We start from the raw sequence: 11,389 nt of genomic DNA, 5'->3' as shown, positions 1-11,389 counted from the left end.
CCTTGACAAAGATGTAAACACAATCTTGTACAAGGGCAAAAGCAAGAAATGGTGGTCACTATTTTCTACCTTCCAAGTACTTTCAAGAAAAATGGGCATATGGTAAAATATTTTTGAAAAAAAATAAAAAACTGTTGAAGATTACATGTGTACATTCCTCTCATCAAAGAGCTTTCGCCTCATATGTGGCACATCATGTACATCTCTATTTTAAACATTTAGTTGTGTGTCCCTATGTGTACAAGGTAGTGTCAAAGACACTACTTCTTGACCACCTTTTCATGCTTTCACCCACAACCATTTCAGAATGCAACTTACAACGAGGTCAATAATCTTTTCACTCTCTTTTTATATTTGACAAACATTGATGGAATGCTAAAGACACTCAATACATTTCAATTATAAAGAAATCAATGCAGCTCAATGAGGAAGAAAGAAGCAGTGACAACAATAGAGAGCCCAAGTATGAACAAAAAACTTGGAGCCACTACAAAAGCGACAACATAGGGATAAGAATGACCATAATTGATTTTTTGCATCACATGTAAACAGAGAGCAATCGGAGTTTTATCAAAATCATAGTCTACATTGCCATGTGGCTCAACCCAACCAACCGCCTATCCTCACCCCCCACCCCACCCCACCCCGAGCGTAGAAACCTTTGGACAGACGTTTCGGTGTAACAACCTTAGACAAAAATATATCCACAAAATATGCACAATAAAGATCAAGCACATTCTTCACTCTAACCCTGTAGGACCCCAAGGATGCAAGAGCTTCAAGTTCAATCTTTAGTACTAGATTGATAAGAGGATATTTTATGTGCTTGGACACTTTTATATCTTCTTAACTTCTTAGATTTATTGCTTGAGATGTCAAGGAGGTTCTAAAGTGTTCTATATCTAAAAAGGTAGCTTATGACTTGAAAAAAAATTGAAATATTTTTGGAGCCATTGATTCCCCCTTCAGAGTTTGGTTTGAATAACATTTTTAATCCTAATCTGAGCCAAAAAAACATGTGTTGTTTTTTTACCAATTTTCAAAAAATTGACATTAGATCATCCTTCAACACATCTTAGCGACCTCTAATGTGCTACATAGCTAGCATAGGTATTTCTAAAGGTGATTTTATGCTTTTAAAAATGGAAAGCCTATATATTGGATGTTATGGCCCGATTATGAAAATTTCTCTATGCTAATTTGCTAGTGAAATTCATATTTTGAAAGTGTAATCAAAAAGCAAATTTGAGTGTGTTCATGGAGTGCACACTATATAACTCTTCTACCTTGATTTTTGGAACATCTAATACCCTAAATAGCAAACAACATTTTGGTGGGAGTGATTTTTCATTTTACCAAACTCGGACAAATTTTTAGTTAATACTATGTTCTCTTTAACTTGCTAAAATTCACTTAACAAACATAATACATTTCAAGCTTAGATCCAATTATAAACGTACAATCCCACTTTGGCACCAACTTGATCGGTATATGCCATACAAAAGGTCACATTGTGGAAGCCAATATTTTCATTAGTGTAGTTTTCATACTTCATAGGTATATTCCAAATTGTCTTAGGGAGACATGTTTTGATGATTTTTGTGTTTTAACATGAAAGTAAAGAAGTAAAGCGTGTCAAATTGAATCATTTATAGTGGTCATGATAGTTATACGCATAGAAACATCGATGATAGGTTAGGAGAATGCAAAAAATGCACTTTTTAAAAACTTAATTCTATGTTCAAAAGATAATTTTTAGGCGCACAACCATAGACTTTGGTCAAGACTCATTGTTGTTTACGAGGAAAATAGGTTCGTCTAAAGATTTTTGTACCTTGTGTAAAATAAGGCTCACCTAGTAAAAATGTTGTTTTTAGTCAAATTGATCACTCCTTTGCCTTTAAGAGGCTTCTCATGACCATACAATCAAGAGTTGTAAGTGTTTCTTATCTTTCCGACATAAAGGGTGGTGTTAGCTTTGAGCTCAAGTAAGGACTTACAAACATAGATACAATAGACATTGTTTTTTTTTCCAAAACCTTGAAAGGACACTTTTATGTCCTATTAGGTTACCAAACTAGTGTTAGTAAACGCTTTGCGAAGGGCCATAGATTGTTTTGGCGAGCTTGTAGGTCTAAGAGTTTTTAACAAATTTTGATTAAGTTCAAGAGGTCATGATTGTAACATGTTGACAATGTAGTAGTATTGAGAAATGCCTTTGTTGGCAATCTTCTTGGCTTAAACTCATGGTAAGCAAAGCCCACTCGGACCCTCACAATTTCCAAAATACCCAATACGAGTCATAGCCTGTATGCAAGTTATGCAATCATAAGATCCAAATTCATACCTCTTAAATTTACAAGAAACATGAGGCCTCAATTTTAAGTTATTCATAATGTACAAGGTGAAAGTAATAATGATGCGATTGAGCAAATGATCATTGCTGTTGATCAATTATATGTATTAGCGCTTTCAATGATGCATAAATTGCTCATGGATCACCCTCAGCCTAAAGACCATGGGGTCTTTAATGAACCCCAAGCCATGGAATTGACAATGCACAGCTAGGCTCGAAAATAAAAACCACGAGCACCATCGAATGCTATCCGAATTTACTTTTTCTTGTTTGCGTTCACAATATAAGATTGTGTTATGCCTTGACGCAATCAAAAGCTACACGTTCGCATGGTTAGGGCAGCAGCATGTCGACGGGCAAGTGGTGGTGGGTTCAAGTCGCCTCACGGATATTAAACGCGACCTTTTCTTGACCATCCAACTGTCTCAAGATTCTCCAGCTCAGCTTACAGCCGTTGATCCCATCTCTATAGCTTCATTAAATACCCCCACTGCCTCGAGGTTCCCCAACTCGGCTTACGAAAGTGGTACTTCATAAAATTGATTGAGAACCTGCATTGGGATCAATGAAGTTTCAAGGCAATAGCAAGATCCACTTTTGCTTTGCCCTCCTCTTGATAGGTAGCTTTGGGGATGCTTGATAAAGATATCATAAAAACAGTGGGCTTTGAAGGTGTTGCGATTGAGAGTGCCCATCATTTCACTTGCTCTATGAGACAAATCAAATGTACATGTGTGTCCTCCATCTATTGAGAAAGGACAAAAGAACATAGTAACAAAATATGGTCCTGTGGTAAGGGGGGAGGGGTGATCCATGGGAAGCTAGGATACCTACGAAGGAGGGGGACGGTGGAGCTTCTCTAGGGGGTATAGGTGCACCTCTATATGCTCAGGGAAGCGAGCGAGAGAGAGAGAGAGAGAGAGAGAGAGAGAGCGCCACTTGAAAAGACCTTTCAGATTTCATTCAACTTCACATCTTATCTATCCCTATTAAATTATCACATATACAAAGGTTTTCATTGAGGGGATCACACTTCTCTATTGTGGGTTGAAGCTTTCACTGGTTGCCTACAATTCTGGACAACCTGATGACGTACAGAAGCAGCATGTGGAAACAGGCCTCTCACCTGATGATTCAATGAGGCCAAGGAAAGGGCATTATTTGTTCCTAAGCAGCTGAAGGAATACTTTCTTCTTGGATTGGCGGTGCACGCACTTGTGGAAAACCACTCTCAGAAGACAGCTTAGAAGAGGTCTTAATCATCCTGCTCCCCTTCGCATTGATGCTACTAGCTTGTGCAGAGCTTGTCACACTCGGGCTCCCTATCCTGCTTGTGTTCACTCCCGTATGCGCATAGTCCACACCACTCTTAGCAACATGTTGATCCACTGGATTCCTCCTTGCATACGGTGACCTGTGCATGCACTCTTCATAAGCTGCCGCAAATTTTGTGATAGCACAGCCCTTGTGTGGGAAGCTAAAGAAGGGATCTGGTTCTACCTGCAATGTTCAAGACCATTTGGGTTATAATACGAGTTAATGCGATTCATGTTGTCCAGAAGGCATGGCCATACTAGCATCTTATTCCAGAGACAAACAGATGACCAGGCATTGAAAGACCAACTCAGGGTTGTCAGGGACCATGCCTTGCAGTGACTTAAGCTTAAACTATGGCCATATATGCAGACAAATTTAGCATAAACAAAGAAAGCTTAGGCCAACATAAATCACTCTACAACAAGCTCCCTCACTTGGACAAGGAAACTTTTGAGGTTAGCATTGAGCATTTTAACGACGGTGACCCAAGGTTGACATGTATGGTCATGTACCATCAGTACGGAGACAAAGACATGCAGCACCAATCAAACTACAAAAATTATAGCGTACTGTGGATGTTATGTACGATACAAAATAGAAGAGTTGTTATTTTAGCCTAGAATCTAGTCTTTAAAGAATAAACATGAGGAAAAAGAACTTCCTGACTAAAAAGGCTAGAGCTCAAACACATGGATAAAGGCCAAAGAAGCAGCCCACAATGTTTAAAGATGGTCATTTTGGCCACTCAACAGAGGCCCCAACATTGACTTGAAAAGTGTCAAGCGAGTCCTGAACAAAACGTACTAGCTCATGGGTACAGAACGTATAAGTTGTCCCATACATCGAACATGAACAACCAAACAACCAATAATTATACTTGATAAGGTACATGCTTCAATCAACCAAGTGCCCATGAGATAAACCATGAGTCATGACTACTGCAAAACATCAAAACAGCCTTCAACCATGGGTAGGCCTTAATTGACAGTAATGACAGGCGACTCCCCATGCTATTAAAATACAACCACCCCATCAATCCCCCAGCAAATAGCAAGGTTGCAAGATTCCTTACAAATGGGCGGCTGCACCATCCATACTCCTGAGATGCAGTTTGTGGCATTTCATATTTCTCTGTGGGAGTCAAATCAGTTTTATTGGACATGAATACACTGCCAAGGAGTCGCTTTGCATCGTCAATCTCTGGTTGTGTTACTGCAAACTAAAACAAGTCTTTTGGCAGACACCAAGTAATTATTAAAAGTGTTTGAAAATATGGAAGACAACCTAAGAATTTTCATATAGGCAGGTTAAAAGCTTTAATAAACTCACAACTGATGGAAGGTTTGTACTTGTTGGGCTTCTCAGCTATATAAACCACTGCATTAGCAACCAACAGAAGGATAAGATGAGTGACAAAGAGAAGGAATGCTCGAGTGTATGCGCAGGCCCACCTTTGTGTGTGTGTGTGTGTGTGTGTGTCCCTTTTTCAAAAAAAAAAGTGTCCCTTTCTCTGTTTGGAGTTTTTTTTGTTTTTTTTTTTTTGGGGGGGGGGGGGGGGGGGGGGGGGGGGGATTTTCTTTGATTCGGCAAGTACCCAGCCCCTCTACCACCCATGTATTACCCTACTCATAGGCAGAAAATGTCCATAACTTTGAATCATCAAAGCCAAAAAGACCAATTGTACAAGTAATAGCTAAATCAAGTTACAGAACAAAAGATTAAGTAGCACCAATTGTTCTCAGAAAGACCATAACCAAAAGTTTAGCATTAGGTTAAAGACCACAGGCATAATCAAAAGGGACATAAAACTGTTCAAAGCAGCCCCATTTTCCATAATATACCATAACCAAGAGCCAAAGAGGTACAATAAAAGGGAGCAAGCAACCCCAAGTCCAGCAAGATACAATCTGCTAGCTAAGAAACCTAATTTGCCCGAGGTGAAAAAAATTACACAGTTGTATACCAGAAAAAGATCAATTCTGATCAGTAAAAAAGATACAGTAAAAAGCACAAAGTAGCCCATTTTCCAAGAACTCTGAAGCAGGTCACAATCAGATGAAACAGTAACAGAAAGCAAACAACCCCACGTTTCATCAAACCTACAGCAAGCAGACCAGCAAGATATAATCTGATGTCTATTCACTCAGACTTATCAAGGCAACGAAAACCGATAGCTAAGGGCATCATTTAGATGAACAACCCCCATTTTCTACAGAAAATAAACTAAGGAGCTCTTTACTAAGTCGAAAATCCATAAGGTGCAGAAAAAGAAAGCACCTCGAGTTAAAAACAACTGGGTTAAAAAAAAAAAAAACATATATCCCCAAAAACGCAAGTCAAGTGCCAGGTTCCAGCCCTAGTTTCTCACCACTCATAATGAATGTCTTGGTCACACAAAAGCATCAAGGCTAAGCCAACTACAAGCTCAGGTTAAAATTACTGTACAAAAACAGACAAGATCAACCTGGGAAGTGGCAGCCTCAATCAACCAGTTTAGTTCAAATGTTTGCAGTTTTCTCACGTGTGTTGCTGTATGTTTACACTTCCCCGACGTCTTTCAGGGATAGCGGTAGAATACTTTTCGATCTTATTGATTTGTTGTAGATATCTTCGTCCACGAAACCCTCACATGACACTTGCAGATTGCTCCCTCCAGCTCCCCGGGCCATCTTCCTTTCCAAGAGCTGAGAGGGGGTGTTAAAGTTTGGCATCTCTCTGGAGTCTGGATTCGCTACCCATAACTCCAAGGGACAGGTGATAGGGAGTGAGGGTTGTTTTGTGGTACTGCCCAACCGAAGTGAGGAAGTTTTCTCATGTCGAGATATTTTTCTAGTCATGCGTAGTTCAGGTTTTGGCTCTATCCATGGTCATATAGGCTCCTGCTGTCTGGGAGTATTTTTCCCCAGTCTTGAAGATTTTCCCGCAAACCCTATAGGGCTTTTGATGCCCCAATTTCCCTCTTTTTCCCCATTTTGCCTTTTTTTTCATGTCGTGGGGCTAGATATGTGAATCAAGCAGCTTCAAGTGGGGCATATATAAGAGGGGCCAGGGGGCCTCTTGAGGATGCATTGTCCAGCCAGACAGGGCACCCCAGAGTGGGCAGCCCCGAGCACACAGAGTATGGGAGACATCTCACGAACAAAGGGCGACTACACATGGTTTGGCAATACTTAATGGCCTACAACGTTTTCCTAGAGCGGCCGGTTTCACATGCTTTCCACGCATGCATGGGGCCAGCATAGTGGACTATGTCATGGCACAGCTGAGCTTCATCCCCTGCATTGAAGATTTCACAGTAGGACCCAGACCAATGGGTGTAGCAATGGATCATGCTCTCTTGACACCTTTTATCTCCTTTCAGTACAGTATAGCCCAGGTGTCAGGAGGGAGGACACATACCTGCTATACATATACACCAGAAGACCGACTTTGTTTATACAAAGGAGATATATAGTCATCTATCATCTATGTATAGCAGCCAGGCCAGGACTCCTAGTGGAGGAGATCACCACTTTACTAACTGAGACATTGCATGATGCAGCTATAGAGGCATACCCACACACTCAGCCTGATCAGAGATGCCATTCTGGGAGCATGCCTCAAAACAGTTGGTATGACGAGAAGTGTAAAGAAATGAGAGCACAACTTTAGAGGGATCTTCTCCTAGGTGTCATCAATCACAAACAGTTTCGGTTAACCTTTCGGCACCTTGTGCGACAAAAGATTGGAGCGTTTCTAGCTCAGCTGGAGCAAGACTTATACCATTTGTTCTTGAGTAGAGACTCAGGAGAGGCATATCGTTTCTTTCATGAGCACTCCCCTCCCCCAGTGATTACTTCTCCTGATGTGTGGGGTCAGTATGCAACATCCTTATATTTAGTCCCTGGACAGACACCCCTTCCAGATCCTCCTGAGCCATGCCAATCTACGAGTACCTTCAATATCCAATCCTTACCCACAGCAAGTACCAAGCATTAGTATCCAGTATCAACAGTCGCTGCATCAGTAGCATCAAGTACCCATCAGCATCAACAGTATTTAGTCATTGTATCAACATTTTTGTGCAAGTAATAAAGCAAGTACTTGCTCTAGCAACAGAGCAATAGGGTCCTTCAAGGTGTTTGGGACCCGACATGTCGTTTCGTTTCTTCTCTCTCTCTCTTGTGTTTGTGCAGAGTACTAGATCCGAGCTAAATCCTAAAATCCTTCCGCTGTACTTGATACTTCTTTACCACTAAGGCGCTAAAGATAGCCATTGACAAGATAAGGACCAGGAGGGCATCTGGTCATGATGGTCTAGTGGCAGAGCATTGTGTACATGCTAGAGATATGCTAGCAGAGGTTCTCGTAGTTCAGCTCAATCGTACCATGTGTGAGGGTCTACCTGAGACTTGGAGACTGTCTACTATTGTGCCTATCTTCAAGGCAGGTGATCCTACGGAACCTGGAAACTATTGTACTATTGTGATTGGACACACATTGGCACGGTTGTATGCATCTATCCTTGAGCAACAGTTAAGCAAATGGGCAGAGAGTGTCACGTGCGCACTTCACTTGCGCTACGTGGACATGCATTTGCTACAGTCTAGCATGAGTCTTAGCTTAGGACCTAGCCTGGCACCTTTGTGAGACTCTAGCAAGACGTGCATGCCCAGGCCGATCATAGTTGCATACCCTCTCTTGCACAGTACAATATTTCAACATATAGATGTTTTGCCGAGTGAACCGCCTCTTAAAAGTGCACTTAATTAATGAGTGACTTTGGGCATTTTCATGAGATCGTCCGCTATTTTTATGCCTGCTCAACCCAGCATAATAGTCCTTTATAAGCAGCCATAGGCAACGCTAGAGAAGCAGGAAGGGGAAAAGAACCAAAGTTAGCATCAGTGCTTTCAACCCAGAGCAGTCAACGATTCACCCTATGATCGTCATAAGACTTCAGCCCTAGGCTCGTCATGGTTGCAAATCCTAGCCATCGACATCACTATTGTTTTCAGCATTCAGCCATAGCCTCGTCGTCGTCGGCATCGTCACAGTATCCCAGCACCTAGCACCCCTTGTGTTCTGGCTTGGCTCCTGCCTAGCTCAACATAGGGATCTTCAATACCCATCAATACCCGCAGTACCTTTCAATACCCATCAGTACCCGTAGTACTCAGCATCAATACCCATTAGCATCAATACCCATTAGCATCAACATCTCCCCATTTAGTCATTGTATCAGCATTGTGCAAGAACAAAGAAAGTACTTGCTTTGGCAACAAAGCAAAGGAGGCCTTGAGGGTTTGGGACCCAACATTTGGTGTCGTCTCTTTTCTCTTCTCCATCTTGTGTCTCTCTCTTTCATTCACTTTAGTTCAGTTCAATTTAATTCTTTCAAGTGAAGTAAAGTGTCCCTTGTGTTTGTGTGGAGCACTAGATCCGAGCTAAATCCTTAAACACTTCTGTTGCACCTGACATTGGTATTGGAGCTCTGTGTGTGCTTCGACTTCACGAACTCAAGGGAAGTACCAAGAATTCCAAGTACCCAAGCAGAACCAAGAACCCAAAGAACCTCTCTCAATTTTTTTTCTCCTCAAAGAATCTCAATGCACTGATCCCAGACTCATTAGCAAGTCCCACTTTGAGTCCATCGCGCATCGGGTGCGCTCACGTCTTCATCGCTATGTCTTTTAACGAAGATCAACATCGGATACACAAAAATCCAGATCTTGAGTACCAAGATCTACTTGCCTCCTATGTGGATATGGAAGGAGTTGGAGAAAAGATCCCTAACCCTCTTCTACATTTGCATTCGCATGTAGTGTGCGTCTACTTCCGTCGACAAGCAATCCTTAGAAATATCTCCGAACACCCTTACCTTTCATCTTCGTCCACAATGTTTTCATGACAAGACTATTCAAGTGCTAATACATGCTCGCAAGGCAGAGTCAGCACCAAGGCTGGTATTCTACGACAGTAGTAAGGCTACCTAGCAACTTGCAAATGATGATGATGGCCAATCTGTATGATCTTGGATTCTTCAATACAAAGGAATCATTTTGTGAGATTCAGAAGAAGAGGAGGCTTAATGGGAGTATGTATCTACTCTTCGTTTTATTTTCTTGAAGTTCAAAAATGTGAAGGTGATGACGTATGGGACCATGAAGGGTGTTGTTTTGCAATGCAGCTGAACAACTTGGATCCATTGAGGTCAACATTCATGTGGGAACACATCAACAAGCAAGAGATTGTTCACATAAGGAAACTGTAAATGGACGCGGAGGACAGGCATGGGTGGCCAACCTACAATCCAGGACTAAAAAACACGCCCCACACCAAAAGAGGCTCCGAACACATCCCAGAGATACACTCTTTGCTGTACTCACATAAGAATGAAAGAATCATGCCTCGACATTGGGCCAATGGTTGCCGGTCAACAAGCACTATCTGAGATGCACCATCATAGGTTTCAAATATGGAAAACAGTAGGCAGGAAGGAATTAACCATTTTTCATATTCCTGGATTTGCGCGAAGTCTACATATAGATAATGTAGTCCCAAAACAGAGAAATAACGTTGATGCTGCATGTTCTCGGACTTGCATAAAGTCTTTATACAAGCAATGTACAAAAACAGAGTACGACAAATAAATGGCTTGATGTTTCATTACATGTGGAAGGGTTGATGGAGAACTCGGCAGAGAGCTTGTGCTTGGCTTCTTCCTTGAGGCAATGCTCTTTCCAGATGGCGTTTCGCGACACTGGGTCGATTTTTGCAGAGAACATGCCGCCATGGCCGGAGGTGCCCTGCACTGGTTGCCCCTTCTTGGACTGATTTGAAGGGGGTAACATCTCTGTCGCTCTCTCTCTCTCTCTCTCTCTCAGACGCGCACGCGACCTCGACCCGCGCAAATATAAAACGCTTCAGGGAGCCATTGCACATTTGTCCGCCCGATGTTGTCCTACTGATGCTTGGTTTCACTTTTTACTCCACAACGTACACAGTCTTAACTTGACACTACTCTCTCTCTCTCTCTCTCTCTCTCTCATTGTCTTCCTGTGGTCCCCCCCCCCAGGCGGTGTGTGTGTGTGTGTGGGGGGGGGGGGGGGAGATAGTAAAGATATAACAATCTCACCAGTTACTAGTTACCTATCATATGATTGTAAATGTTAAGTTATATCACACAATTGCATAAAAACTATGATTACGACACTGCCAACGAAGCTTCATGCCATATATGCATAATGTAAATCACATCTACCTGCCTCTTCTTTACCTTGTGTGGGAACACCCCCTATCAATGCACCTTTTGTCCATCCTAGCTTTGTGTGGAAACATTGGCACATTTCCTCCCTGCATCATATCTTTCATGAGGAACACCTCTTATTCTTCTCTCAAAGACTCCCTTTTCCTCTGGCACCTTCCTCAGTATATGGTACTCGGGGGGGATATGGGATCAACAACCACAACTCTAACACCGATACCAAATGGAGAGGGTCATCAATCCTTTCAAGCTCTTAAGTTGTAAACGCATCTCAATTTGTAAACCAGTTCGTGTAGCCATGGTTAAAATTTGATGATTAGGAGATGATATGAAGAATAGAAAGGCAGCTCACACTTTGGAGGATTTGAATGAAGGGTATCATGTTAGTATCTGCCGTAGGCATGTTGCAGGAATCACTTTCTTCTAAGTTGATAATTATTTGTATTGCTTAGGAGCAATAAACACTCTAT

At 41.9% G+C, this 11,389-nt stretch overlaps 1 protein-coding gene across 1 annotated transcript; it reads right to left on the bottom strand.

Moving 5' to 3' along the window:
* Positions 1 to 2,425: 2,425 nt before the first annotated feature.
* LOC147463448 (uncharacterized) lies at positions 2,426 to 10,579 on the bottom strand. The gene is made up of 4 exons (XM_086488918.1): positions 10,326 to 10,579; positions 5,003 to 5,050; positions 4,746 to 4,885; positions 2,426 to 3,856 (listed from the first exon to the last, which is right to left on the bottom strand). The coding sequence occupies exons 1-4, from the start codon at positions 10,504 to 10,506 to the stop codon at positions 3,524 to 3,526; spliced, it is 702 nt and encodes a 233-aa protein (XP_086345044.1). The 5' UTR covers positions 10,507 to 10,579; the 3' UTR covers positions 2,426 to 3,523.
* Positions 10,580 to 11,389: the final 810 nt, after the last annotated feature.

The sequence above is a fragment of the Adiantum capillus-veneris genome, chromosome 2 (genome assembly GCF_014529385.1).
Source record: "Adiantum capillus-veneris isolate H3 chromosome 2, ASM1452938v2, whole genome shotgun sequence".
NCBI lineage: Eukaryota > Viridiplantae > Streptophyta > Polypodiopsida > Polypodiales > Pteridaceae > Adiantum > Adiantum capillus-veneris.
Note: the sequence above shows the minus strand (reverse complement) of the source record. Positions and strands in the feature narration are given on the sequence as shown.